At 37.2% G+C, this 25,101-nt stretch overlaps 1 protein-coding gene across 1 annotated transcript; it reads left to right on the plus strand.

Moving 5' to 3' along the window:
* Positions 1 to 207: 207 nt before the first annotated feature.
* Positions 208 to 16,534, plus strand: LOC117158551 (pickpocket protein 28). Its single transcript, XM_033337572.2, has 12 exons — positions 208 to 495; positions 3,074 to 3,201; positions 3,290 to 3,477; positions 6,251 to 6,401; positions 7,308 to 7,447; positions 7,734 to 7,830; positions 7,951 to 8,214; positions 10,050 to 10,155; positions 10,557 to 10,613; positions 13,306 to 13,435; positions 13,760 to 13,866; positions 14,610 to 16,534. Exons 1-12 carry the CDS (start codon positions 444 to 446, stop codon positions 14,900 to 14,902), a joined length of 1,713 nt encoding a protein of 570 aa, XP_033193463.2. The 5' UTR covers positions 208 to 443; the 3' UTR covers positions 14,903 to 16,534.
* Positions 16,535 to 25,101: the final 8,567 nt, after the last annotated feature.

Consider the following 25,101-nt stretch of genomic DNA (forward strand, 5'->3'; position numbering starts at 1 on the left):
ATTCCTCTACAAGATTTTGCATTATTCAAGGCTCGTTATTTCACAACGAATCTGTAAATGTTTGCTACCTCACTTTTCTCATCGTATATTATAATTGCGTTCAATAATTAATTATCGAACACATCGATCTATCGCTTGTCACCTTGCCGGTCCCTCGGCCGCGTATCATTTGCCTAAGTGGTTACGAATTGAAAGTGGACGTCATCGTAATGACGTTTCGCGGAATTGACGGGGCGAAATTGGTAGAAAATGGAATTAAAAGCCGCCGATAAAATCAACGCGACGTACAAACGAGTTAGATATTATCGCGAATCGACATCTTCGTTCCTTTGTTAGTTCTGGCTCGCTTTGCTCAGTTTTCCACGAGCGTCGAACAAGTTGAAGAAGTTATATACGGAATATTCGTGACGAGTGTCGAAGAAGTTTAACGTCGGCGTAATAAGATGAGGATTAAGTGTCACGGTACCCGCGGATGGTACAAGAAAAAGCTAAAGAGTACGCGTTTACGATATTATTTCATTGTAATTTCGATTTATGGTAAAGTAGTTGTAACTTTACGCAACATAGTCGACTATCACAACATTACACATAGTATTTCTATTTTTTTCCCATAGAGTGAACACGTTATTATTTTATTGTTTCTTTATTCCTTCGTATAAAAATTCACACACTGCCAATAATACCATTGCTTTCTCCTTCAGCCAATTTCATCGTTATTCCCCTACCTTTCTTCTTGTCTGTCGATTCTATTACATCGTTCGCGTTGTTTCATCCCTCGTCATTTCGAATTCATTTTTCCCAACGATTCCCCACGGTAGAGTGCTCTCTATCCCACACGGAACATAAATTACTATAGCCAATGTATCAGCACTACGTATTACATCATATTTATGTTCCTTCGAAAATAAGATAATAAATCGTACGAAACGTTGCACACGATAACGCGGATCGCGTTACATTCTTTTCTCCGTACGCAGCAGAATATTACAGACGAAGCAGATTTTGCGTTTAATATCTCGTGTTTCTATTGGCAACTAAGTGATTGCGGATTTTGCCATTAGCTGGTATTGACAACATCCGCAATCACTTAGTTGCCAACCCAATACCATCGATGTAGAGGTTCTACGTAAAATAGCGATTTGCACGCTTTCGGTAGTTCGCCGCGTGAATATCTCGACGTCGTTGAAATACCGATACGAATATAGAAATTCATATTTCGATAAAAACGATTCAAAAAATTCCAACTACGCGGATATTTGTTTCCTCCTCTAACACTTAACGCTCCAAATGTGTCTCTCAAGCACTGTAGATGAAGCCGACCAATACGCATCAAAATATCGTTTCCTGATAAAATCGTTGAAATGGTGGGGGAAATTGTTCTTTATTAAAGGCTTATGTATTTTACAAGATTTCTCAGGAAATCAAATTATTGGTAAGTCAGCTCGTAAGTAACTGTCGGAATAACAATGTGTATGGCAGGCGGCACATAAGGAACAACGTTTAGATGGGAAACTGCATATGATAAATCAGTTGTCGAAAGGGAAAAAGAAAAAGTGTCTTGTTTGTTCATCAAAAGGAAGTAACGCGGTAAAAGAACAAACAATCTTCTACTGTGAGACCTGTGAACGCAAACCCGGTTTACATCCCAATGAATGTTTTAAAAAATTCTCAATTATAATTAACACTTTGACTGCCACACCGAAATCACATGTTTCGCTGAGGGCGCCACGGTAGTATTTTTATTATTCAAAGCATATAATGGCGAAATAATAAGAAATTGACGATGTAAGACAACGTTCTTCCCCAATGGACCGTTTATCTCATTGGTGGTCACGGGTGACCACCGTGGCACCTTGGTAACAGTCGATAGCGACATATTGTAGCGAGGCTTCGTTTATTTCAACAAACCATTCGCCTTCGTTATGTCTTTGTAAGCAAAACGTGCGGAATATACAGGGTGGTTGGTAACTGGTGGTACAAACGGGAAGGGGGTGATTCTACGCGAAAAAAGAAGTCGAAAATATAGAATAAAAATTTTTTTTTAATTTTTTAAATTCTTCCATCGAGACAACGATCTACAGTGAGATCCGTTATAACGTACCGCACGCGTACCGAGCGAAAATTCAAAGTCGATTTTCTCGAAAACAAAGCCTCGAATGAAAAATTGTTATTCTAGATTTTCGACTTCTTTTTTCGCGTAGAATCACCCCCTTTTCGTTTGTACCACCAGTTATCAACCACCCTGTATTGTTGAAACGTGTAGAAGATATTAGTAAACGGTATTTGCTCGTTCTATATATAATAGCAAGGTATGTTCACACTTGTAACTTCAATTATACGATTATAAAGCAGCATTTACGATTATTTTCTAAGCTGTGTTTATAATAATATTCGTAGATTACCCCTCAAAGATGTGCACGCAAACACAGTGCACCGTTAGATGCAAGATTTGTTCTCATTTTTTTTTATCGATGTTCTAATAAAAATGTTTAATCGTTCAATGGGGCACTTTTCATTTCAAAGTATATTCTATTTTTCGGTTATATTCCAAATTCCCTAACTGTCAATTTTCATTGAATTTTTACAATTGTAAGAAGTTCAAGAGCTCCGGTCACCAATGAACACCACCGTGGCGTCACAGGAGAAACCGTGACGGGTCGTATATGCCCCACGTGGCAGTCAAAGTGTTAATATAAATATCGTAATCAAAATTCTATTACTTCTGAGATGAATAAAAATCGTTTCGAATGACTTTAATATTATTATTTATACGTGACTGTAGTGTAGAGGATGGTCGTGTGGTTTGTTGTTTGAATAACGAGATAACTCGCTGCTGAAATCGTCAAGTGTATTTTAAAATAATAAATAAATAGGTACAGACAATATTCGCTAACAGTAGCTACAGTATTCGTTACAATAGCATTTAAAATCTCACACTTAAAAACTTGCAAGTTCGAATATGATCATCATAATACGTGTGCAACGTATCTAGGCTATCTCATGTATTTTTGTATATGTAAATTGTCTATAAATATTCACGTTGTAATTGAAATATTCGCTTGTTTCGATGCAGATAGTCAACTGAACATCGCACAAGGTGTAAAGCGATTTTTTCGTGATTATTGCCAGAACACAGGGTTGCACGGTTTTCGATACATCGTTACAGGCGAGACAACATGTCATAAAATGGTTTGGCTCATGGTAAGAGGAACTTTCGTCCACGTTTCCTATCGCGTCGGATAATTTCGATAAAAACTACAAAAATTTCTTTCATTCGTTTAACGCGTAGATCTGCTTGGCAGCGATCATCTTCTGCGTATTGCTGATGTTACGTTTGTGGCAATATTATTCGAACAACCCTACGGTGACGATAATAGACACGTCGAACCCCATAAGGGACTTACATTTTCCAGGTATCACGATATGCAACAACAACAAAGTTTATAAACCTCATGCTGATAAAATCGCGCAGAAATTGTAAGTAAATCGTAGTTCATAGCTACTTGTACCTTAACAAGTGTGTCTTAAATCGTTCTCACGAAATTCTTTCAAATTCTTAATATCCTTGAGATCGTGGATCGTGTTGTATAATTTTGTTGCACAAATTTTTCGAAATTTAGCGTCAGAAGGTACGCGTTACAAATTTTCACAGTACATAGCGCTTTATCAAATTTGTTTTTCTCAGTATCATTTAGCAAATAGAAAGCGATGTTATATTTAGTATGAATTTAATTTTAAGATAATTGAAACGGGCACTCGTTGAAAAGCGACGTTTATCGTGTAGGATTTTGATACCTACGCGAATAGAAATAATATTCTATTCGAGTAAAACTTATTGAGTATAATTATATATTGAGTATAATTTACAAATGTGATGTTGCAACGTTGTAGAAAACTTGCAAGGACCTATGAATACACGTAAAAATGAATTCATTGAAACGCATTAATAATAGCGGCGCCTGTTGTCACATTCTTTTTCAAAACATTAATAACGAAATGTTCGCGACTCGATAACATCTTCCTCGATAATACCATATCGCCTCTAACATCGTTATTATTGTTTATTTATTTATTGCCGTATCGACTGATAGTTACGAGCTACTACAATTACATTACCTAAGATAACATTTTTCACACGATATTAATTGATATTTACGTGCGACGAGGAAACGTCAGGTCGCGTGTCTCCTATCAAATTATAGCGTCGTCGAAGCGTTTGTAAATAAAAGCTTGTCATCGTCTTAATATCGTACGAATCCTGGTATTTTTTGATCTACGAAAGTGTCTTGTGTTTATTAACACTACAACTACCATACCAGTCAAATTGATTGGTTTTACAATTTTATTTTACAATTCCCACTTCGTGTTATATTTTTTTCCGCAATGATGTAATGACTTCCGCAACGATAACTAAAAGAATAATATAATGAATTTCATTTTCTTTTTTATGTATTCAAACTGAAAATAATTTTGTATCGAGGCTACTGATACCAACACCAGTCAAAATGACTGGTACTTGTCAAAATGTAAAAGGGTCCTGCAATTTGTTTATCGAACCCCAATTAACCAGTTTCCTCGTTTTGTACAACTTCCCACGCGTTTTTCAAATTTTTACCGCGCATCGTTCGATACGATGATATCGGTTATCAGGAAAATTCCGGATCGATCGCTAGATCGCTAGATGCTAACGCTTGAAATGCCACAGCAGTCAAAATGACTGGTTTTACAATTTTATAAATGCGTCAACCCTCGTTTAGGAATCATAGTCCCAGACGGATTAATAACGTTGAGGTTGAGGTTGACTGATTGAAGAACGAGTGGATGAATTTGTATTAGAAAAGTATATTGAAATAATTAAAGGTATAAGTGTAATGTATAATGTATAAGTTTATGCTGATTCAGATCCTTACTCTCTTAGTGTTACTAGACAGTCGAATGATAGGGAGCACGTTCATATATTTATAGCGAAAGGATATTACCAAAAAAGTTAAGCTTATAACTTGTGCTAGAGGCTACAGGAAACATAAATAGAAATCTGTTTATTAGTTCCTTTGTTCCTAGACCTTGCAACCCAAAACATAATGTATACTCGATACAATAATATGCACCGCTCCTTATTTAGAATATTTCTGCATAGTAGCAGTCTCTAGGTCACAGATATACACAAATAAAGATGTAGAATTTTTCTTCGAGTAGTTACTTCAACAAATAATACCAAAAATGTACTACATAACATGGAATTCCTTCTGTAAGAAAGTAGTGAATCAATAAATATAAAAATATTCTATTATTACGTATTTTTTAAAGACCAGTGATTTTCACTGGTTTTGGTAGAAAGCCAAACTTCGTGTTAACTATCGGTAGTTCTAGTGTTAATCTACACACTTAACGTCGTTCGTAGTTCTATGTATAGCTTCGAAATATGGCGCAAGTGAACAAATTAAAGATCTTATTTCATCCAAATTCTATCGCAAGGATTTTCGCGAGTTGAACGTTTCAATTTTCTTAACTGCTTTTAAAAATACATTAATGACAATGATATGTAAATAATTTCGCAACGTAAAGCGCGTTTTTAGTTTCTTCGATAAGTGTGAGATACGCGAAATCCGATAGACATATACAGAGTGTTTGAAAAGGTCGAGGACAAACTTGCACTGCGTGTTAATAAGGTGAAGTGGATAAAAAAAGTTGCTACAAACTCGACGACGATTTATCTCACAGTTACGAGCAAAAACTGTTATCAATCGTTTAGACAGATGCAATAAATATTCGAAATTTCTTTCCCCTGCAAGAATGCAGACTTCCATTCGTCCAACTCTTTCGAATATTCCCATTCGTGTATTTTCTAAACCCACTTTTATGCACACATTTTCAAAAGCTCCGCGGACCATAAACAAAGGTCCGCGGAAGTTAGGTCTGATGACCCGGAAGGCCAACTAATTGCTCGTTAAAAATTATCTCTGTGCGTCCGTATAACGAGTCCAAAGAACAAATTGTCTGGAAATCTTCGAACCCTCGAACCAAGAATTTTCGAACATAAATTCATACGAAGCTTCTCTTTTTCACTCGCTGCTTCCTCTTATTAACGCGTATCGTAAATTTCCTGTCGACCTTTTCGGACACCCCGTACATAGACTGCATGATGTTCGCCGAACATATTTCACACGTAGTACACGCACGCGTCCAATAAACGAAACGGAGCAATCAAGCTGCCAGATATATATTTCTGAGAAACAATTTCTCTCAATAGGCTGAATTATGGATTCGATAGTGACATGAGCAACAAATTGTTCTCTTCGCTGATGAAACTGATACGACCGGACAAAATTGAGATCGATAACGCAACCGCGTCCTGGGCCCTCGACATCCTCGGTTACACGGTCGAGAGACTTATGCTCGAGGTGAATAACGTTGTTCTTGCGTTCTGACAAATCTGTAGAGGACTTGTGTAGAGGATGTTTCATCCTGAGATTCATTAGACGAGATTGCTCGTTGTTGAAACCGTCGAATATACAGGGTGCTTGGTAACTGGTGGTACAAGCGGAAAGGGGGTGATTCTACGCGAAAAAAGAAGTCGAAAATATAGAATAAACATTTTTCGTTCGAGGCTTTGTTTTCGAGAAAATCGACTTTGAATTTGCGCTCGGTACGCCTGCACTTTATCGCGTCTCGTTATAACGGATCTCACTGTAGATCGTTGTCTCGATGGAAGAACTTAAAAAATTAAAAAAAATTTTTATTCTACATTTTCGACTTCTTTTTTCGCGTAGAATCACCCCCACCAGTTACCAACCACCCTGTATTTCAAATAATTAAATAAATTAGTATACAGACAATATTCGCTGAGACGCTGCACGTAGCGGCGACATTGTTTCGCTTGGAATTTATTTATTATTATATTACGTGCATCCTAACGATCTTGATAATCCGAGGTAAAACAACAACATGATTTGAATTGTCCTCTACTCATGTGCCGCTACAAATCCTTTCGTTAGCCTCGTTCATCGAAAAAAATAATCGTCCAGCTCGTGGAGAAGATACGCTCGCTGGTTCTTTTTTCCTTTTTTGTTTAAGGAAACGAAAGAGAGAGATACAAAGCGACGAAGAACGAGCAGGGAAAAGTATTTGTCTCGTTAAATCGGTTCTGCATGGATAGATAAGTTCATGGAGGAATTATATCAATCATACTTGTTCCTCGAAAATTTGTGAATTTTTCTCTCTTCTCGTGTTTCCATCGATCGAGAATTTCGTATTCTCTCGGCCCTTTTGCTGCCTCAACAAACACGATAATCTTTACTTTGTTACAGTTGATGCATCCTTGTAACTTGTTGCTAGTGAGATGCGGCTGGTTGGGACAACTTTACGACTGTAGTAAAATTTTCAAAACCGTCAGGTCGAACGAAGGCTTCTGTTGCGGCTTCAATTATCATTTTGTCGGCGATTACAAGTAAATTCGAAAATCCGAAAGTCCGAAATCTACCTATATCGAAACTGCGCTCTTTGTAATTCTACGTCTAATTGACAGAAGCTTCTGATAAAAAAATATAGAACGTAGCTGATATGTTCGGAAATATATTAAAAAAAAAAAAAAAGAAAAAGTTCCATTGAAACGTCTCCGTCCTTTTATTTATTTCGTTTCGATGATCCGTCTCGATTAATTTTCCCTATCAGAAATGTTGTATTTTTATAAACATTTTAATGAAGTTTAATGTTGCATGTTCGATTGCTTCCAGTGACGAATATGCTTGGTTAATGAACATCACGATGGACTCCGAAGAACTAGACGTATTAACTTCGAATAATTCTTTCCCGGGTGTTGACAACATACTGGTAATAGTGTGCAATGATTAATACGTAAACGTATCGTCTGATAATTACTCGGCAAATGTTCACGAGCTACACGGTGAAAGGATTAATGAAGAGGTTAAACACACGAACCTTTTGCTTCAGCACGTGCCTGGAACAGGAAGTGATATTGGCTTGGCGGTGGCGTTGAACATCGACGCTGACAATTACAAAAGTTCGGTGAGGCAATTTGTAGGTGCCACGGTTTTGATCCACGATCCGTTAGATTACCCGGATATCGGTGCACAATCCGCCTCTCTGCAACCGGGCCACGTAATGTCGATGACGCTGACCGGCACGAAATTAGAAAGCTCCAAGGATATTCAGAATATACCTCTGTCTAAAAGGATGTGCTTGTTCGATGGCGAGGTACGTGAGGCAATTGATATACGCAGTGATTAGAAAAATCTATCGGTACATCGTTAACGTTCATCGTATTTTAGCGTTTACCTTTTTATTTTACCTACTTATACAGGGTGGTTGGTAACTGGTGGTACAAGCGGAAAGGGGGTGATTCCACGCGAAAAAAAGAAGTCGAAAATATAGAATAGACATTTCTTTTTTTAATTTTTCCATCTAGACAACGATCTACAGTGAGATTCGTTATGACGCGATAAAGTGCACGCGTACCCAGCGCAAGTTCAAAGTCGATTTTCTCGAAAACAAAGCCTCGAACGAAAAATTGTTATTCTATATTTTCGACTTCTTTTTTCGCGTAGAATCACCCCCCCCCCCCTCCCCGGCTTGTACTAAATATATTAAATTGCAACGATTGTTTCACGTTTATTTATTTATCTCGGAAATTTGTCTTTATTTCTCTTTGGAAATTGATAACGAAAATGATGCGATCGCGGGTAGCAGCGACAGACGAAAAAGGAACTTCGTACGGGAAACGTGGAAAGGGAAATATTTTCTATATTTTTAAGTATACTTGGAATATTATATAATAAATATATGAAGTAAGGTATAGATATATTTGCACTTTGTGATTGTACGTGTACGTAGTGTGATATCAGGTTTTTTAAATTGATAATACATCATAAGGAAGCTTCTTGTAAGAATTAATATTAAAACTAATTGCTAAATAATGTTATCTCTCTGAGAGGGAAATAACATTTTATATTTTCTGCTTCGAACTTTTTGTGAATATTTCCCGTCGAATCTTCCCAGCGCTTAATGAGATCGCCGTGTTAGACTTTCTTGAACATCGCTGCTATTAACATTATCGAAACAAAAATAAGAACTTCAAAAACCAGGGCCGGCGTGACCTTTCGCGAGACCTGAATACACCTTCAAATCCTGTGCTTAGATTTTATTTACTAATGCTATTACATGTTATGTATTTCTTATAAGCAGCTTTTTTAAACAAATCCAAGTAATATTTTTTCGCATCCAAGAGGCAAAAAATTCAACGAAAGTACGAAATCTGTAATCGTGTGTAACTTTTGCAAAAAACTCTTCATGTAGTTTAACCCCTTAACCTACAGTTACGGGCATAGCCCGTAGTAGATGATCCGACCAAACGCAAATCGGCCCAAAATTCTCGAACGTGAATCGTAGGTTAAGGGGTTAATTTCTGTAAAAAGTACATTTCTCTGAAAGCGCCTGGATTCTTTTATCCAAAGTAGTTTCCAGGATACGAGGACTTCGTGGAGTTACACCGAACTTTGATGATGTTTTCCCTTAACCTGAACCTTAAAACTGCATCATCGCTACTAAAAAAATATCTCGCATCTATCGATGGTATCGTCATTCTGTAAAAAGTTAATCAAAATCAGTGTTTCTTAATTGGGTAATTTTCGTAGACCGCGGAACCTCTTAAAACGCGGCGAACACGCTGAACCTACCTTGTCAGAAACTGTTGCGTAACAAGAATATAAAAGAAAGTCCACGAATGTACGTACTGGACATATTCCATAAACATCGTTAGTGAAATAATAAATGCAATTGTGAAATAAAAATTGTATTAACAAGATGGACAAGCTGAAGAGAATACTAAAAGTGGCAATTCTCTTTAACTAGAATTCAAGAAATTTCTCGTAATATACGTGAAATACGTGAAATAGTTCATTTTTAATCATTTTACTTTATGAAACGTTTAATTTAATTTAATATGTGTGTATAGAATTTTTTAAACTTTGTACCACTTAAATGTAATTTACAAGACGATAATTATAAAAAGAAATTTCTCTTCTTATTTTTAGACAACCGGAGAACGAAGATATAGTTATCAAACGTGCATTTCGGAATGCTTACAACAGCAAATTTATGGTTCCTGCGGATGTTTACCCTTTTTCTTTCCAGACCAGCGTGAGTAATTTTTAGACGTAACTTTTGTTAAAGCTATCGATTATTAATAATTTCGTCGGATTTCAAGCGCCAGAACGCAGAATCGCAGAACGAGAAGTTGAATTTCATAGATCGTACCTTTCGCCGAGTAATATTTCAATGTTACACGGTCGAGTATCAAAAATTCAAAGTTATATGTCGATAAAGATGCAAATTGGCGGGAAACCTTCTCAGCAAACTTTCTCGTACGACCAAACAGCTCAAAAGAAATTTAATTTATGATATACATAATTCATCGTGATACATAATTCATGATATAAAAATTAAAAAATTCATCGAGAGTAGAGCACAAATATCAACCTGATAAATCAAATTCTCTTTATAAAAATGATATCCTTTGTACGTTTACTGTTTTTTAATAGATCCGAACGTTCGTACTTGTTATTTGACTGACGTGGATTGCATCTTGTCCCGTAGAAGTAAGTTCGTTAAACACTTTCTTTTCTATAATTTATAATTTCATTTAACTTGCGATTTACTTTCCTATCGTCTGTTAGTATCGAATTAAGAAACTTGAAAGAAAAAGTACGAGACGTATCCAGAAAATAAGTTCCGAACTGCTATGGAAAAAAGGCAGAAATTAATTTTCAAAACCTCAGAAAACCTCAGAAAGGGTGCGTGCAACTATGTCGGCTTCAAAAGCACGAAATTTCCTGTTGTATTTTCCTAAAGTTCGATGTGTCTAAAATTCTGCGGTAAAAGAATATTTTGAAATTCTAAAAAGACGTGCGAATTATACGAATACGTCTGCCAGTGAACACAAGTGCGTTCTTTTATTCCAGTGAAAGATCAATTAAAAATTGTAAACGCGTTTTTCTCAAAACTAGATTTTTCCACTTTGCACCCGGTAGATCTCCGAAACTTATCCGATTAACTTGAAACTTTTGTACATTATTCCGCGTAACGTTATCTACGTTGTAGCGTATAATTTTCTCGATATCTTAATCCATTTTTTCTTCTTTTATTATTTTTAATAGACGTTAATTAGTTGTTTTTTTTTCAGAGAAAAATAAAATTTTGTTCTTAAGAAGACGCTATTTTCGTGTTTTTTAAAGTCACAGAGAAATCGTATGCTACATCGAGGATAATCCGTTAAAAATATTTTGCTTTCTACCATCCAGTCGCGTTCGCCGCTGGGTACAAGTAAACGAGGTCCCGCAGACGATGTCCTACCACCCCGTCATTTTGTAATTTTACGTAACAAAAAAAATACCAATCCAGAGTTAAGATGTTGCTCGAGGTTATCTAAAAACATCTTGATCCTTTGACTAATACTCGTAGGCGAAAAAAAATCCTAGGTTTGCCTTACTTTTGTAGGCCTGTAGAGTTGCACATCCTTCGGGTTGGCAACTAAGTGGTTGCGGATTTTGTCATTAAGTGGTATTGATAAAATCCGCAACCACTTAGTTGCCAACTCAATACTTTCCTACGCAGCTCTTGCCATTATTCAGACACTGGTCGCAACAGAGTTCTAGTTTCTGTATCCTCGCGTCGTAGGATGACGCCGGCTAGGATGCCACCCATACGACGAGCATAATTTCCGACATTCCAGACGATGCACAGTGGTCTGTCTGTTGATGATGTAGCGGGACAATAATCCAAAATCACGACCCATTGAAAATGAATAAATCTTTGTCATACCACAAGCCACCCACTTAGAGATATTGCAACGTCACCTGGTATACAACTTTGTATGTGTTTCGTATAAATGTCGATCGGCGAAAGGAACGCGAGCCGATCCTTTGGTAATCGATTCTTAAAACTCACCGGTATCGGCTAAATATCGCAAGTGCTCGGTTGTACGGCGATTTAAATCGTCGGTATTTTTACAAGCAAATGGTAAAAATCGCGTTTCAGCCGCGTCTTTTAATTTCCAAACGAACGGAAATAAAATACGATCGTAAAAATGATTTTTCGATAACTTTCGTTGGAGAAGCTGTAGGATATCCAGGCACTCGGTGGAAATTAAAAATTTGTTACGCTGCTTCGTTCTATTTGCCTGGCGGAGGATATGTGCACCAGTTACAATTGCAAATATTTGCAGTTCTACGTAATTTTACGATCTCCTCGTTGTAAGGAGAATCGAACCGAGAATGGGAATTCGGATTTTGAAACGCCATCGGAGATCGAATGATGGAAATTTCAAGGATGCTGGAACAACGTCCATGGTGTTTCTCAAACAAATGAGAAATATTTACACCTAATGTAATGCAACGCACTCAAACCGTTTTGCAGCTGTTTCACCGCCGACTTGAAACGCCCATCAAATGCGCATACAGCCAACTCGTTCGAAATTTCGCAGTTCTTGCTATCTCCTTGTCGGAGGCTCATTGTCGTCTCAGTTTCAAAATTTACTGCGACCGACGTCTCGTCGTAAGCTATCGTTTCGTACGAAATTCAGTTCGAAAATCGGTAGATCAAAAATGAGCGACTCTTCTGGTGACTCATCGTGGGCAAACGAATGGAAAGCGACGACATTGTGAAAATCGTCTGTTGCCACGAACTTGTTCTCTGACTGCGCGCACTAAATCGTCATCGATCGACGGACGGTCGACCGCTTCGCTGATCGTCGTGCACGTTTTCACGATCGTCGCTAAAAATTGCCAACACGTCTTGTCGTAGCATCACGCGTCACTTGTTCTTCGTACGCTTGACGAAGTTGACGATGAATGGCCGCCGGTTTCACGTTTCTTTTATTCAGAACGCGTCGCACGGCCCACGGACCGCTCTATTCTGTGCGAAAAACGAACAAATACCCGTAAACACGATCCGATTGTTTCCAACTGGCAATTACGGCTTGTCAATGAACAAAGGAAATTGGCGTGCGTGTGCGCAATTCCGATCGTAGCGTCGCAGCAGCGATATTTCTTAAGGGAACATACTTTGTGGAATCGGCTCGTACACGAAATTCAGTGATAAGATGAATGAAAATTAACGAGCCAATCGATGGCAGAAGATTTTCAAGAAACGCGTTTAAAGAATAATTTAATAACAACATTTTTTTTTAACAATTTTTACGAGAATATGAAACGAACAGAGGTGATTTTTAATCTCTTCGTAACAATTTTGTTATTTTTCAAGTTTAACCTTGTTGTTTCATTTTCTGAGCAGGAAGTTTATCGGTGATACATTCGTCGCATATAAACGATTGCAGTTGCCTTCCGCAGTGTAACGATAAGAGTTACGAAGTGGTCTCTGAATCGATACAAATGAACGACGTAGGATACGATTCCGAATTGGCGTAAGTCACGATATTTTTTAACCCTGCTGTGCTCGTTCTCCATCCAGCTGTATTTTTCTCCTGTTAAAATATGTCTCGTATGTATTACGTACAGTACGATGAAATTGTTATCGATGCGCGTGGTTTCACATTTCGGTCTGACATTTAAAAGAACTTCTTAGAAGATTAGAAATTTTGCTTAAAAATTTCCTTCCCCTCGTAACAGAAATGCTGTTTTTGTTAACAACCTTTTGTCAGCGCCAGATTAAGTTAATTTTCGAAATGTTTGAAAATGGAAGCTTCTGTCTACAAGGATTTATGGGGAGAAAATTTGTTCCTTTACAGACGTGGCTTAGACGTCCAGAGTACTTCGTTTCTGTACGCGTATTTTCGAGATGGCACGTACCTCGAGTACCGGAAGCAAACTATCTTAGGATGGGACAGCCTTCTCGGTAAGAAGGACTTTCTCAGAAAGTCATCCATACGTTCTAGACTTTTTTAGACTTCTCGATCGTTGGCATAAGTGGCTAATAGGAAAGCGCGGCTAGGAGAATAAAGTAAAATTAAGCTGACTTTGTCGCGTAACTAGGCACGAGTTGGAGAAGTTCAATTGGAAAAGAAGGGGGCGATGAAAAAGTTTGCACGTGAGAATAAGGGAATTTTCTTTGAAAGTTCGCGATTAAGATCGTGATGACCAAGATATATATTTTGAATCGCGTTTATCTATTTATGCGAGAAGGTGAGGTCAGCTTAAAGTAACAGAAAGTAATTTTATCAAGCGTGCCGCGAGCTTCGTGTAATCTTCCACACAATCGTATTTTTCTAGCGTTGAAAAGTTCCTTCACTTTGAAGATGAAATTGCAAAATGATTACGTTGTACATTCCAATTTTGCATATAAACATTTAATAGTGAAAGTTAACCGAGAGTTAATTGAGAAGCTCTTTCTTCCTTGAACGTAATTAAGAAAATTCGATTCTAATGTTAATCTATATACATGTACTATATTCGATAATGACAAATTATATTTAAACAAATTATTCCATTGTATTATTCGTTCCAGCTGTTATTGAAATCGGTATTAAAATCACGACGTGAATTATAATTTATCACAGCGAAATTAATCATATTATCGTACTAATCGCATTTCTTGTATTTTTAATTTTACCTGAATTTTAATAACAGAATAAATTTCAGCTTCCTTCGGAGGAATCTTCGGACTCTGCCTCGGCGGTTCGGTGATAAGTTTAGTGGAGTTCGTGTATTATTTACTTGTAGACATCTTTTCGTTTCTTAAAGAGAGAACAGAACGACAGGATCAAGATCTACCACCTGCCTCCAAATTATTCGTTTCTGTGCCCGCAAACATGAAGTTGAAGAAATGTAGTACGTCGAATTTGAACAAACGCATCTACCTTGCATGGGATCAACAGCTTTCTCAACGAATTCGGAAAAACTCCGAATTCACGTGCAATATGTATCACGAATAACGTACGATATCGTGTTTAATTGCATATTATCGAACGTGCGTAGAATTTCTGCCAACTAATTTCCAATTGATTTCCACTGTCTAATAAAGTTTCACGTTTAAGAAGAACTTAATTTAACGATATTTAATTATCATCTAACGTAATCTATCAGATAAATGGCAAAAAGAAGATCAGCTGAATGAACAAGAAACGCCAATACTGTAATTAACTGTATTTGAAATTATAGAAATTTAGATCGCATTAATTAAAATCCTAATTATTACTATTTGAATATTCCTTAAATCTTGTTAAAAGCTATCCACCCAAGCGAATATTATTTTTCTTGTCGTTTCACGCTGCAATTATTAAACAACGTTTCGACGACTACGAACTCCAACAAATATTCGTCTTTTACGAATCACCGCTGTTTGTACATTGAAATTCACCCACCTGGGGGGTGACTTTATTTCTGTCTCTCGATGACGCAGGTGGTCGGTACAGGAAAAATTTGAAGGCGTTTTCCGCGATACGAAGGAAATGGTAGCGAAAGAAAATTATGCCGGAATAAAGCTGGGGGCCAGCTTGGAAAACGAGGCAAATTAGAATCGCATCCAACTTCAAGAACCGACTTGAATTGAACGCTGATGAAACGTCGACTTCACCCACGTTTAATCGCGATTAAACGAACCTTTCTCTTTCTCTTCTTAAGAAGAAAAGAATGGTATTTGAGGAAAAGTTCTGTTAACGCGAGTTCTTTGTATTTTAGGCTCGTGTAAAACAGCGGTGATTTCAAGACGATAGCGTTTTTACAGAATTAAAGCGACGCTAAATCTCCTCAAGCTTAATGTTAAATTGACAATGAAGTTTTATAATCATAGGATACCTTTTACGTTACGTAAATCGTTATTTTCTCTACGCTCATATACGGCTTCCTCGTTGCTATTCATAGGAAAATGTAAGGGCTAAGCATCGTTAAACGGAGAAAGTTTGCCTGAACAAGGAAAACCTTCTCCTTTGTCTAAAACCATAATGAACATAGGCGCTTTAATAAGTTACAATGACTTGTATAATATATCTTCTTGAATATTCATTTGTATTTAATATTTGTATAACAAGCTGGCAAACAGTGATTAAGTAGAATTTTCCAGCCCTACAGGCGGTAATTCTAATGATAATTTCATCGATTTAATTAGTAATTCTCTATAATATCGTTATTGTAATGTTATAACGAAACGAGATTGTTTAGCAAAAGAATTTCATCTACGATGAACGGCAAAGCTTAACCACGATTAACGACGAAGAAATTTCTTCCTATTGAGTGTAATAGAATGGCTTGATCGATCCGCAACGTGTAATTATAATCAATTAAATTGTTACTCTTTCGATCATTAATCGTATAAGTCGTATGTCTCTAGAAGTATGTTGCTAGAAGTAAGATAATAGGAAAGATAACGACGATTAAATTTGTTAAAGTCATTTCTACATACATCTTTCGATTCGTTTCAAAGTTTACCAGTATAATGATGACAGTTCTGTCTCATTATTGTCCAAACGTTTCATGTAACTATTTTATGTAATTTATATTTTACCAATGTAATCGTGATAGTCTTGTCTCGCTGCAATGCCAGCAAAATTTCAACATCTTCTATGTAATATGGCACAATATAGCATACGTAAAAATTCTCTATAATAATCGTTCATAATACTATTCTGAGCCCATGATACATAGTACGAACTTACAACAAAGTAATTATGCTTCGATAATGCGATCTTCGAGGAGAAGATCATGCACATGAGCGCGTGGGTCAAAAACTTCTCCGTTGGTCGGCGAATTTTATTAAGCGGCCGTAATAAGCAATGGCCTCGTCTTAATCATTTTCAAGCGTTAACGAATGAGCTTTGATGTATCCATGGTAACAACCGCGGATAACGGTTATCGATCCCCCACGGTTCTCGAACACCTTCCGTCACTTCCGTGACGATAAATTAATAGCAGGAAAATTTCAGATACACATCCACGTACAATATTCTTGTCTGCTAACGTCGATTGCCAATTGGGGCGAGATAATTTCATTTCCGGGTATTTGCCGCGGCCAATGAATAACTAATTTGCTCTTTAAACCTGCGCAGCTGCCACTTGCCACGTGATTTCCCATTGGCCCCCCTGTTCCTGTATTTTATCTACTTTCCTCATCCAGCCTTTTCTTCGTTTCGTTAAGATAATTGTGAGTAAGGACGTAACGTTTCCTGTACTTTATAGCGGATGTCTGCTGATTAGACTACGGGCGTTTATGCAAATTCGTATTTTTACGAACACAGTGATTTTTTACAGTGATTCGTTTCACCTATCGAATGTTCTAACCAGTAGGAGAGCCCTGTGAAAATAAATTCGGAATAAAGTTTAAATACAATAAGTACGTGTAAAATATTTATAAAAGGATTTGATAAATGTTGTAATATTTTCAAATGCCATTCTGTATCTCGGAACTCGGTGATCACAATGAATAGAATTTTGTAAAATTATTTTGGAAACTGCTATGGTTTACTATTAATTGAATTCCATGTTTTAGCAAGCGACACGAGCGCGAAGCATGTGCTGCGCATTTAATTAATAGAGTTTAATTTAATTAAAATTTTAATTGCCGCCTCACTTTTTAAATGGCAATGCGCATATTTGTTTTATTTACTGAATTATCGTGTGTATCCGGTTACGCGATCAGACTTGTTATTATCTCACTTTCTCCCTTCTTGCTTCTTCCTGCGGTATCGTCTCACGTGCCATTTTATAATTTCAAATAATAAATGGTATCTGACAATGAAGTTTACATTTCACCTAACAAACTCTCAAAAAATCATATTGTATATTCAATTGTTAATTATTGCAACAGAGTTACGAGCTCGTTAATGGCAGAGTTAATGGCTCGAAACTACTAGCTGGTTATCATAAGCTCTGAGTGGTTGATATTGATAATCAGAAAGTTTAACAATTTATCGGACCGTGATACTTCTATGCCATATTTTAAACTGCTTTTTACGGTTCATCGGCGACGACTGAAATTTCCAGTTTTAGTGAAATTATAACGATACCATGTTTCTATTTTTAATTTGAAAAATCGACGTAGCTTCCTGTACGAGCGGCTTTTCCTCCTCTCTTTCCATTCCCTCAGTTCTCTCCTTTTATCTCCGCTGCAACCTTACTTCTGCGAGTGAATATTACATTTTTCAAGTGCAACGGTGAAAATTCATGGACAGGTGAACATGATCGCGGCAGAAATTTAAGGAGAGATATTTCCTACGAGTTCCATCAATTTTACCAATTTCCATATAATATCAGTAATTTTACAAAATCGTCTTATATGATTTTTGAAAAATAGAATTCGCTCTATGTAAAGACGAGATTGCAAAGTTTTACGATTATCAATTTCAAGATTGACATGTTTACGTAATTATGGAAAATTGCGTTTTTATCAAATGTGCAAACACTTCTGTAGACCGTTATTTGGAAAAGCTACGTTTATACTACTTTTCCACTGAAACCATTCCCTCGATCGTATCGTAATTTTTAATTTATCTATTTCGGTTAATCAATTCTAATCAGTATATCGAAGACGAAGCGCCCGATTTCGATTCGTTAATTTTGATTCGCGCTGCAAACAGCGTAGATACATAGTTCAGGGTCACAGTAGTACTATTCAAGATAATCAACGTATAGACGTTGAATACACGAACTCGTGAAGTGATTACATTGTTTGAGAAACAGTTAATTATCTCAGAGAGATACGGTCCATAGTTGATATTCCTGCGTATACAGTAGAACCTCTCATCAACGAACTCCTATTATCCGAATACTTCGCTATCCGATGGATTTATCACTTGAACGTTCTGGTATTGCAACACGGTACACGTTGCACAGCATTTAGTTTATGTAAAACTACGTAGATACAGGCAGTACGAGCCAGACTCGCGAAGCTTTTGACGAGATCAAAGGTGCCCCACAGCTTCTTAGCTGCCTCATTTAGACATATGTATGTATATATTGAATGACTTTGTTAAGAGCGTAGTACGACTCACCTTCCTTCGCTTGCTTGCCCCCCTCGCTTGTGACGGTACGAGACATCTCAGATGAGGCGAATCTCCTTCGCGCTGTCTTTACATAGCTCAAAGGAGAAACCGTTAAAATATATAACACTCTACTCGTGCATTGCGTGAAATACAGGATCTAAACACGATACAATTGGATAATTATAATTTCATTTGTATCACTTATGATTATAATATTGATTTGATGATTGCAATATAAAAGGGAGAATATGGAGGTACTATACGTATAACCTACAAGAGTAACTATACTAGGAATTCGTTTGAAACCGCCGAAATACCGGCTGCGCGGCCGAGCTGTGCGTTGCACTTTGCAGAAACATCGATCTCGCCATCGATAGAGTTCACGATGTCGATAATCGACAGTACGGTCGACGCAGCGCAGCGGTGTAGAGGGGAAATCTTCCCATCTATATGTTGCGCGCGCATAACGTGTGTGGCGGTTAGATTTATTTCCTGTTCCGGTCGGTCGAGACAGATGTACGTGTTCGCGACGAAAGGAATAATCTTGTGTGTTCAAATTCTGATTCTACGGAATATAGTTCGCCGTCGTAGCTTCATCCTCCATAGAAAGTGTTTCCCATGAGTGAAAAATTCGAGTCTATATCGTTCCCGTGTGTGCCATGGTGATCGTTGGTTTATACCGGAAAGCAGTGCCCGATAAGAACTTTTGGAGAGCCAAGAGAACGATGGAGAATAAGGACAAGGTAGGATGTGTTATTTTCTATATTATTCTATAAGAAGGGAAAGCTCTGTTAGAGGGGAATCAAGTTCCTCGTTCCGCTTCACGCCTGAGCATAGTTTCTCGTAGTTTTTACCATCTGTTTTATTATTCTTTCGATCTGATGATACGAGAGTTCACGAACTGTGAATGTCGTTGAATCTATAGTCTGTCCAACGAGTCGAGTCAGTAGAGGTAAACAAACATTTAGCTGGTAAGTAAACATGTACATATTTACGTACGACTTACATATAGCAGTTTTAGCTGCTGGCGCGTATTTACGTAGGTCATTGTTAGGTTAGAACTTGTTTTGACTTCTCAGATTTATGACGCGGCATACAAAGGTTGCGAATACGAGCCATTGTCCCAATGCACCAATCATATACGTCTGTATCGATTCGACTCGTCGGACGAGATATAATCGAGATATCTCGACAAGGCAATACCCGAATGTAAAAGAAATACATTTGTGTTTGTAGACGACGAAATTCCTGGTTATACAAGGTTTGTTAGGGAAAGGAAACGGTTGTCCTGACAGGTTATCGGTTCTCTTTCTATCTTGATCGGGATAGGTGTCGCTGACACGCGTTTCTCTTTCGACGTCTTAAGTAACGTCTAAAGATAGGAGCATTGTCTTAGAAGCGGGCCTCTTTCTCTCGTCGAACTCTCGAAAGGGCCACTGATCTATGAATAGGTCTTTGCCGCTCTTCTTCCTTACTCCTCTCATAATCCTCCTCGTGTCTCGTCGTCAACCCTTTTTATCGGGCTTCACTCGACGTTGCTGACACAAAGATGGTGTTAGCTGCTGGTGAGCTCGATTTATGAACGTAAGAAAGAAATTTGTCGCTGTCTTTTTATAAAGCTCTGAGGAGAACGTGTAGAATGACCAGGAGATTAATACCATACTTATGTAACTTTTTTAATATTTTTATTTAAGGCTTCTTCTTATTATTTACTGCTCGATGCTTGAATTAATACGAAATGTACATAACCTCTTTGTACTTCGTTCGAAGATCTCTTACTATTATTTTTTATTCGATGCTTCAAATTATCTTCTCATCATACTATTGTCAGAAAAAGTATACTATCTAAATGGTATATCCATAGTATGAATAGTAGGGGCTCAGATAGATTTCAGTGAAGATTTTTTTTTATTATTTAATTTGTACTTTACTTTTTTTTAACTTAATTGCTAAATAACATGTGGATGGCTACCCTCAGCGGGATACCATCTTCGAGTTTGACTATTTTATTTCTTTAGCGAGGTCAGTGGGGTGACAATGAAGATTAGTTGGGTATTTTCGAAGCGTACACACAAACAATTAAAATATTTTTTAATATAGTCATGGGTGATTGTTCTTTAGCATCGATGCTACACGTAGTTACATAAAATCTATTTCAATGTAAATTGTGTCTTTAAATATTTGTGCTTCGTATGGATCAGATAGTAGGGAAACGAGATTTCGAAATTTCGTGATTTTTAATCTCGCGTTCCTCGCTGCGATACTCGAACGAAAGCTAATATTTAACAAAAATTACTTTTCCACAAATTTGTCCAAAATTTTCTTTCTGTCCAAGCCACTTCGTCGTATGTTACAATTTAACTTCGTAATCTTTGTTCTACGGTAAATCTCATCTCCATAAACTTAAGATGGCGAGGTAATCTCGTTTCGAGTAATGTCACAAAACATTTGGAGATATCTATCTGAAATATGTGGGCGCTAGTTTGTTACCTTCATTCGATAGTTATGGCTATGTCTAGCCGTGGAAAAAGTCTATGAAGCTTCGTAGAGTTTCACGCGAAGATCAAAGTGGTTGCCTCTGTTCTTCGATAAAGATCATGTGCTTCGTAAAATTTGCAATAGAGTAGGTCGTATCAGATGCTAAAATAAACGATAAAATCTTTTACTTGCGTCGCCGGTATAAGCTATGGAATAGGTTTAAGATTTCAGCTACTGCAGCTTTTAATACCGTCTGAATAATTCAATGAGATGAAATTGGAAATTCCAAGTACGAATCATTTACAAACGATAAACGAAATGAAATATTTTATTTTGCGCAAGGTGACACTATTTTTAAGACATACATTTTATATAAAATGTACGACTTCAACGATACAATATAATATCGTCCAAAATATATAAATAAATATATAATTAGTATTTGGCGGATTTTGGTCTTCGTATAAGACGAAACCACTCGAACAGACGACCTTGCAAACTACTCGCAATGAGAAGTAGCTCTATAGACCTTTTTTTCCTTAGGATGGCAATTTTTACAAAGCTAATTAATAATAATTCTTATCGCACCAAGACCACGATATGCTTATTAGACAGTTTTTATCCGGAACGACACTCTAAATTAACGTGTGAAATTCTAATTTTTTTGTAGGAGAACTGCTTTTACATTTACTAATAACATGTAATTTCTGGGAAAATTAATCTACACTTTTATTAAGATCGAGATACGATTATTTATACATTTTTTATCTTCAGCGTGTCATTTGAATTATAATTACAGTACGTGCCGAATATTTAAATAGAGATTAGAAAGATTAATTATTCCTATGTCGAACAAGCTCTAATAGTAATTATTAAAATTTTCATTTGTCCGTATCTTCAGTATAAACAATTTTACGAGAAGACTGCAACTGTTATAACTATATTCTTAGATGCAACAGTAGCCTTAATTGCTATTTATTTTATATTCCGATAAATCTACCATCGCGTTACGACGTACGTGCTACGAAGGAGAATATAAAAGGAACGAAGATGGAAGCCTCCCAACGACGTAATCTATACACTTCAGCAGTAACTACATCTTCGTTAGTTACTGAATTAATTAATTAATACCTACTCTAGGTTTACAGCCTGTTTATACTGTTTGGAAACTTATACGTAACTTCCTTGTTATCGCGGGCGTTCTTATATCACGCATCTCATATTACGCATCAGGACATTGATAAAAGAAAAAAAAAAGAAAAAAAGCAATTAAAATTCAGGAATCAAAATTTAATTGAAGGTATAAATAAAGAAATTATCTATCGCCGATTAAAATTTATTTTATCCTAGTGGACAGATTGCCTAAGAAATGTCGGATGAGCTATAAACAATAATGCGAGAAGCCCAAGTGCCGATAGGACGAAAGGATCGGGAAAATTCAATGGGCTAAGCGGCCCGTCGATGTGTCCGGACGGTTACGGAATACGTACGTGATGGGGGTACGAGAAAAGACAAAGAGCTTACGGAGAAATACGAATTAACAATCAGTCGTTAACCGAGAGTTGAGTTGCCGAGTTGTTATGAGTTGTAAACTATTAGTTGTGAGTTATGAATTTCAGTTGGCTTAGTTATAGCACATTACTGTATTTAGTTCCATTCCAATCCATTGTAAATAGATCCATCTATCAATAAACATAGGATAAAAATCATCGGAAATTTTCATTTCTAATATTTCTGAATAAATAAATCCTGTACTAGAAATTTCTTTTGACCAGAAATCGTCCTCTCGTTACGCGACACGTGTATGGAAAAAAATTGTGGATTAATCTCAGCCTCCTGTTTGGACCTATGGGATCCAACTATGGGGAACAGCGAGTAATTCCAACATAGAAATTCTTCGACGATTCCAATCAAAAACTCTGAGATCCTTAATAGATGCACCTTGGTATGTTACCAACGAAACGATACATGGCGACCTTAAGATACCCACAGTTAAAGAAGAAATATGCAAATTCAGTAATAGATATAACATAAGAGTTAACAACCATCAAAACCCATTAGTTACTCAATTACTTTTCCGCTGGCTAAAAAGACATTACCCTTTGGATTTAAACATTAGATTCAGCTAGAATCAAACATACGATAATCATCTATTATACACGATTTATTTATAATTCTCAATGAGAATTGATTGTAAAATTCTTCCAAATAAAAATAAAAAAAATCTCATCCTACGCTGCAACAGATCTATCGTTGCAAAGACGTTTCATTTGCAAAAGCTCCGCTTAATTTGGCCGATCATCGGTAGAAATTGTCAAAACTAATCGGTTCACTTTAGTCTCTCATACGCGCAACTGTTCCTATTCTCATCCTGCTATATACAGGGTGAACAACATAAACCAGATTACGTAAATATCTCAAGGTTATTCTTAAAAGACTCCGACATCATCAGTGCACCAATATACCAATAACAAACATCATCTATTTATAAGAATTACGAGCTCCGTAAGCTTCGAATTAAGCCAAAAGGCGGCGATCGATCGCGATCTCCTTTCGTCCTAAAACAACGAAATTCTAATGGCGGCGGATCGATTTAACCACTTGGAAACATCCTCAGCTCGTAAACATCAACACCTTCGAGTGTGAAACGTAAAAAGAAAAGCGAGGGTCCTCTTCGAAAAGTTTCCATTCACAACAGAAGCTCGATGTCGAGGCATCGATCAATTTAGCCCCCGATGAATTCTATCTTGGACACGAAGCCAGCTATAATGAAACGAAAGGGGAAAAGTAGAAGTCTCTTCATTGAAACCAGAGTTGTCCCATCTCTCGGCCCCGCTTACATCGTTTCCCGCTGATACTACGAGGATAAAGTGATCTAAGAAACACTCCACACGTCTACTTTCGTCGTTGACTCTGTCACAGCGTCTTCTTTATTTTCAACTAACAAATGTCGCAAGGGTCTCTGGGTTTATGCGAGATCGTCGATCGTTTAACTTTAACGCTAAAACTACCGAACTTCGACTCCGATACGTTTAGGATTGTTCGAAAATTTGCAATAATTTCCAAGCAATTTTATCATACAAATTCTTAAAAATATTCAAAATCGAATTGACGAACGTTTCTTCGACGCTGTATGAAAATCACATTCGCCTGTACTTGAGAAATGCTAACATTTTTCTTTGCTGCATTTAACGTTTATAGAGATGTTTTCAAGAAGCGCGATGCATCTTTGTTGCTTTACGTTGCTGAGAAAGATCGATGCACAGTTCGCGGCCAATTTTATAATAACGTTAGACAAATAGAATGCGAAAAGCGTGTGTTTAATTACGAGATACGTAAGATCGAATTTTTAAAGCCGTTTTCCACGCTGAAACGCTAAAAGCGGACGTAGGTTATTTGCGCGACGAGTCGTTGATACGTGAAATTCTCTTAAATTCAACAGCTACCTCGACGCATTCGGAATTAATTTGTCAAAAAGCAGACACCGCGTACATAATAGACGCACAGAGCTAGAAAATAGTCGCGGAAGCTACAGCGAATGGTCAGTTTCACCGAGTTATCGCTTCGCCTCGTTTCGGGGGAGCTTTCGGGGTGAGTCACGCTTGCGCAAGCCGCGTGCACTTGGCGAAGCTAGAACGGCGCGCAACAATCATGCGAGCTTCAGTTTTCACCAAGTTCTC

The sequence above is a fragment of the Bombus vancouverensis genome, chromosome 5 (assembly GCF_051014615.1).
Source record: "Bombus vancouverensis nearcticus chromosome 5, iyBomVanc1_principal, whole genome shotgun sequence".
Classification (NCBI taxonomy): Eukaryota; Metazoa; Arthropoda; class Insecta; order Hymenoptera; family Apidae; genus Bombus; species Bombus vancouverensis.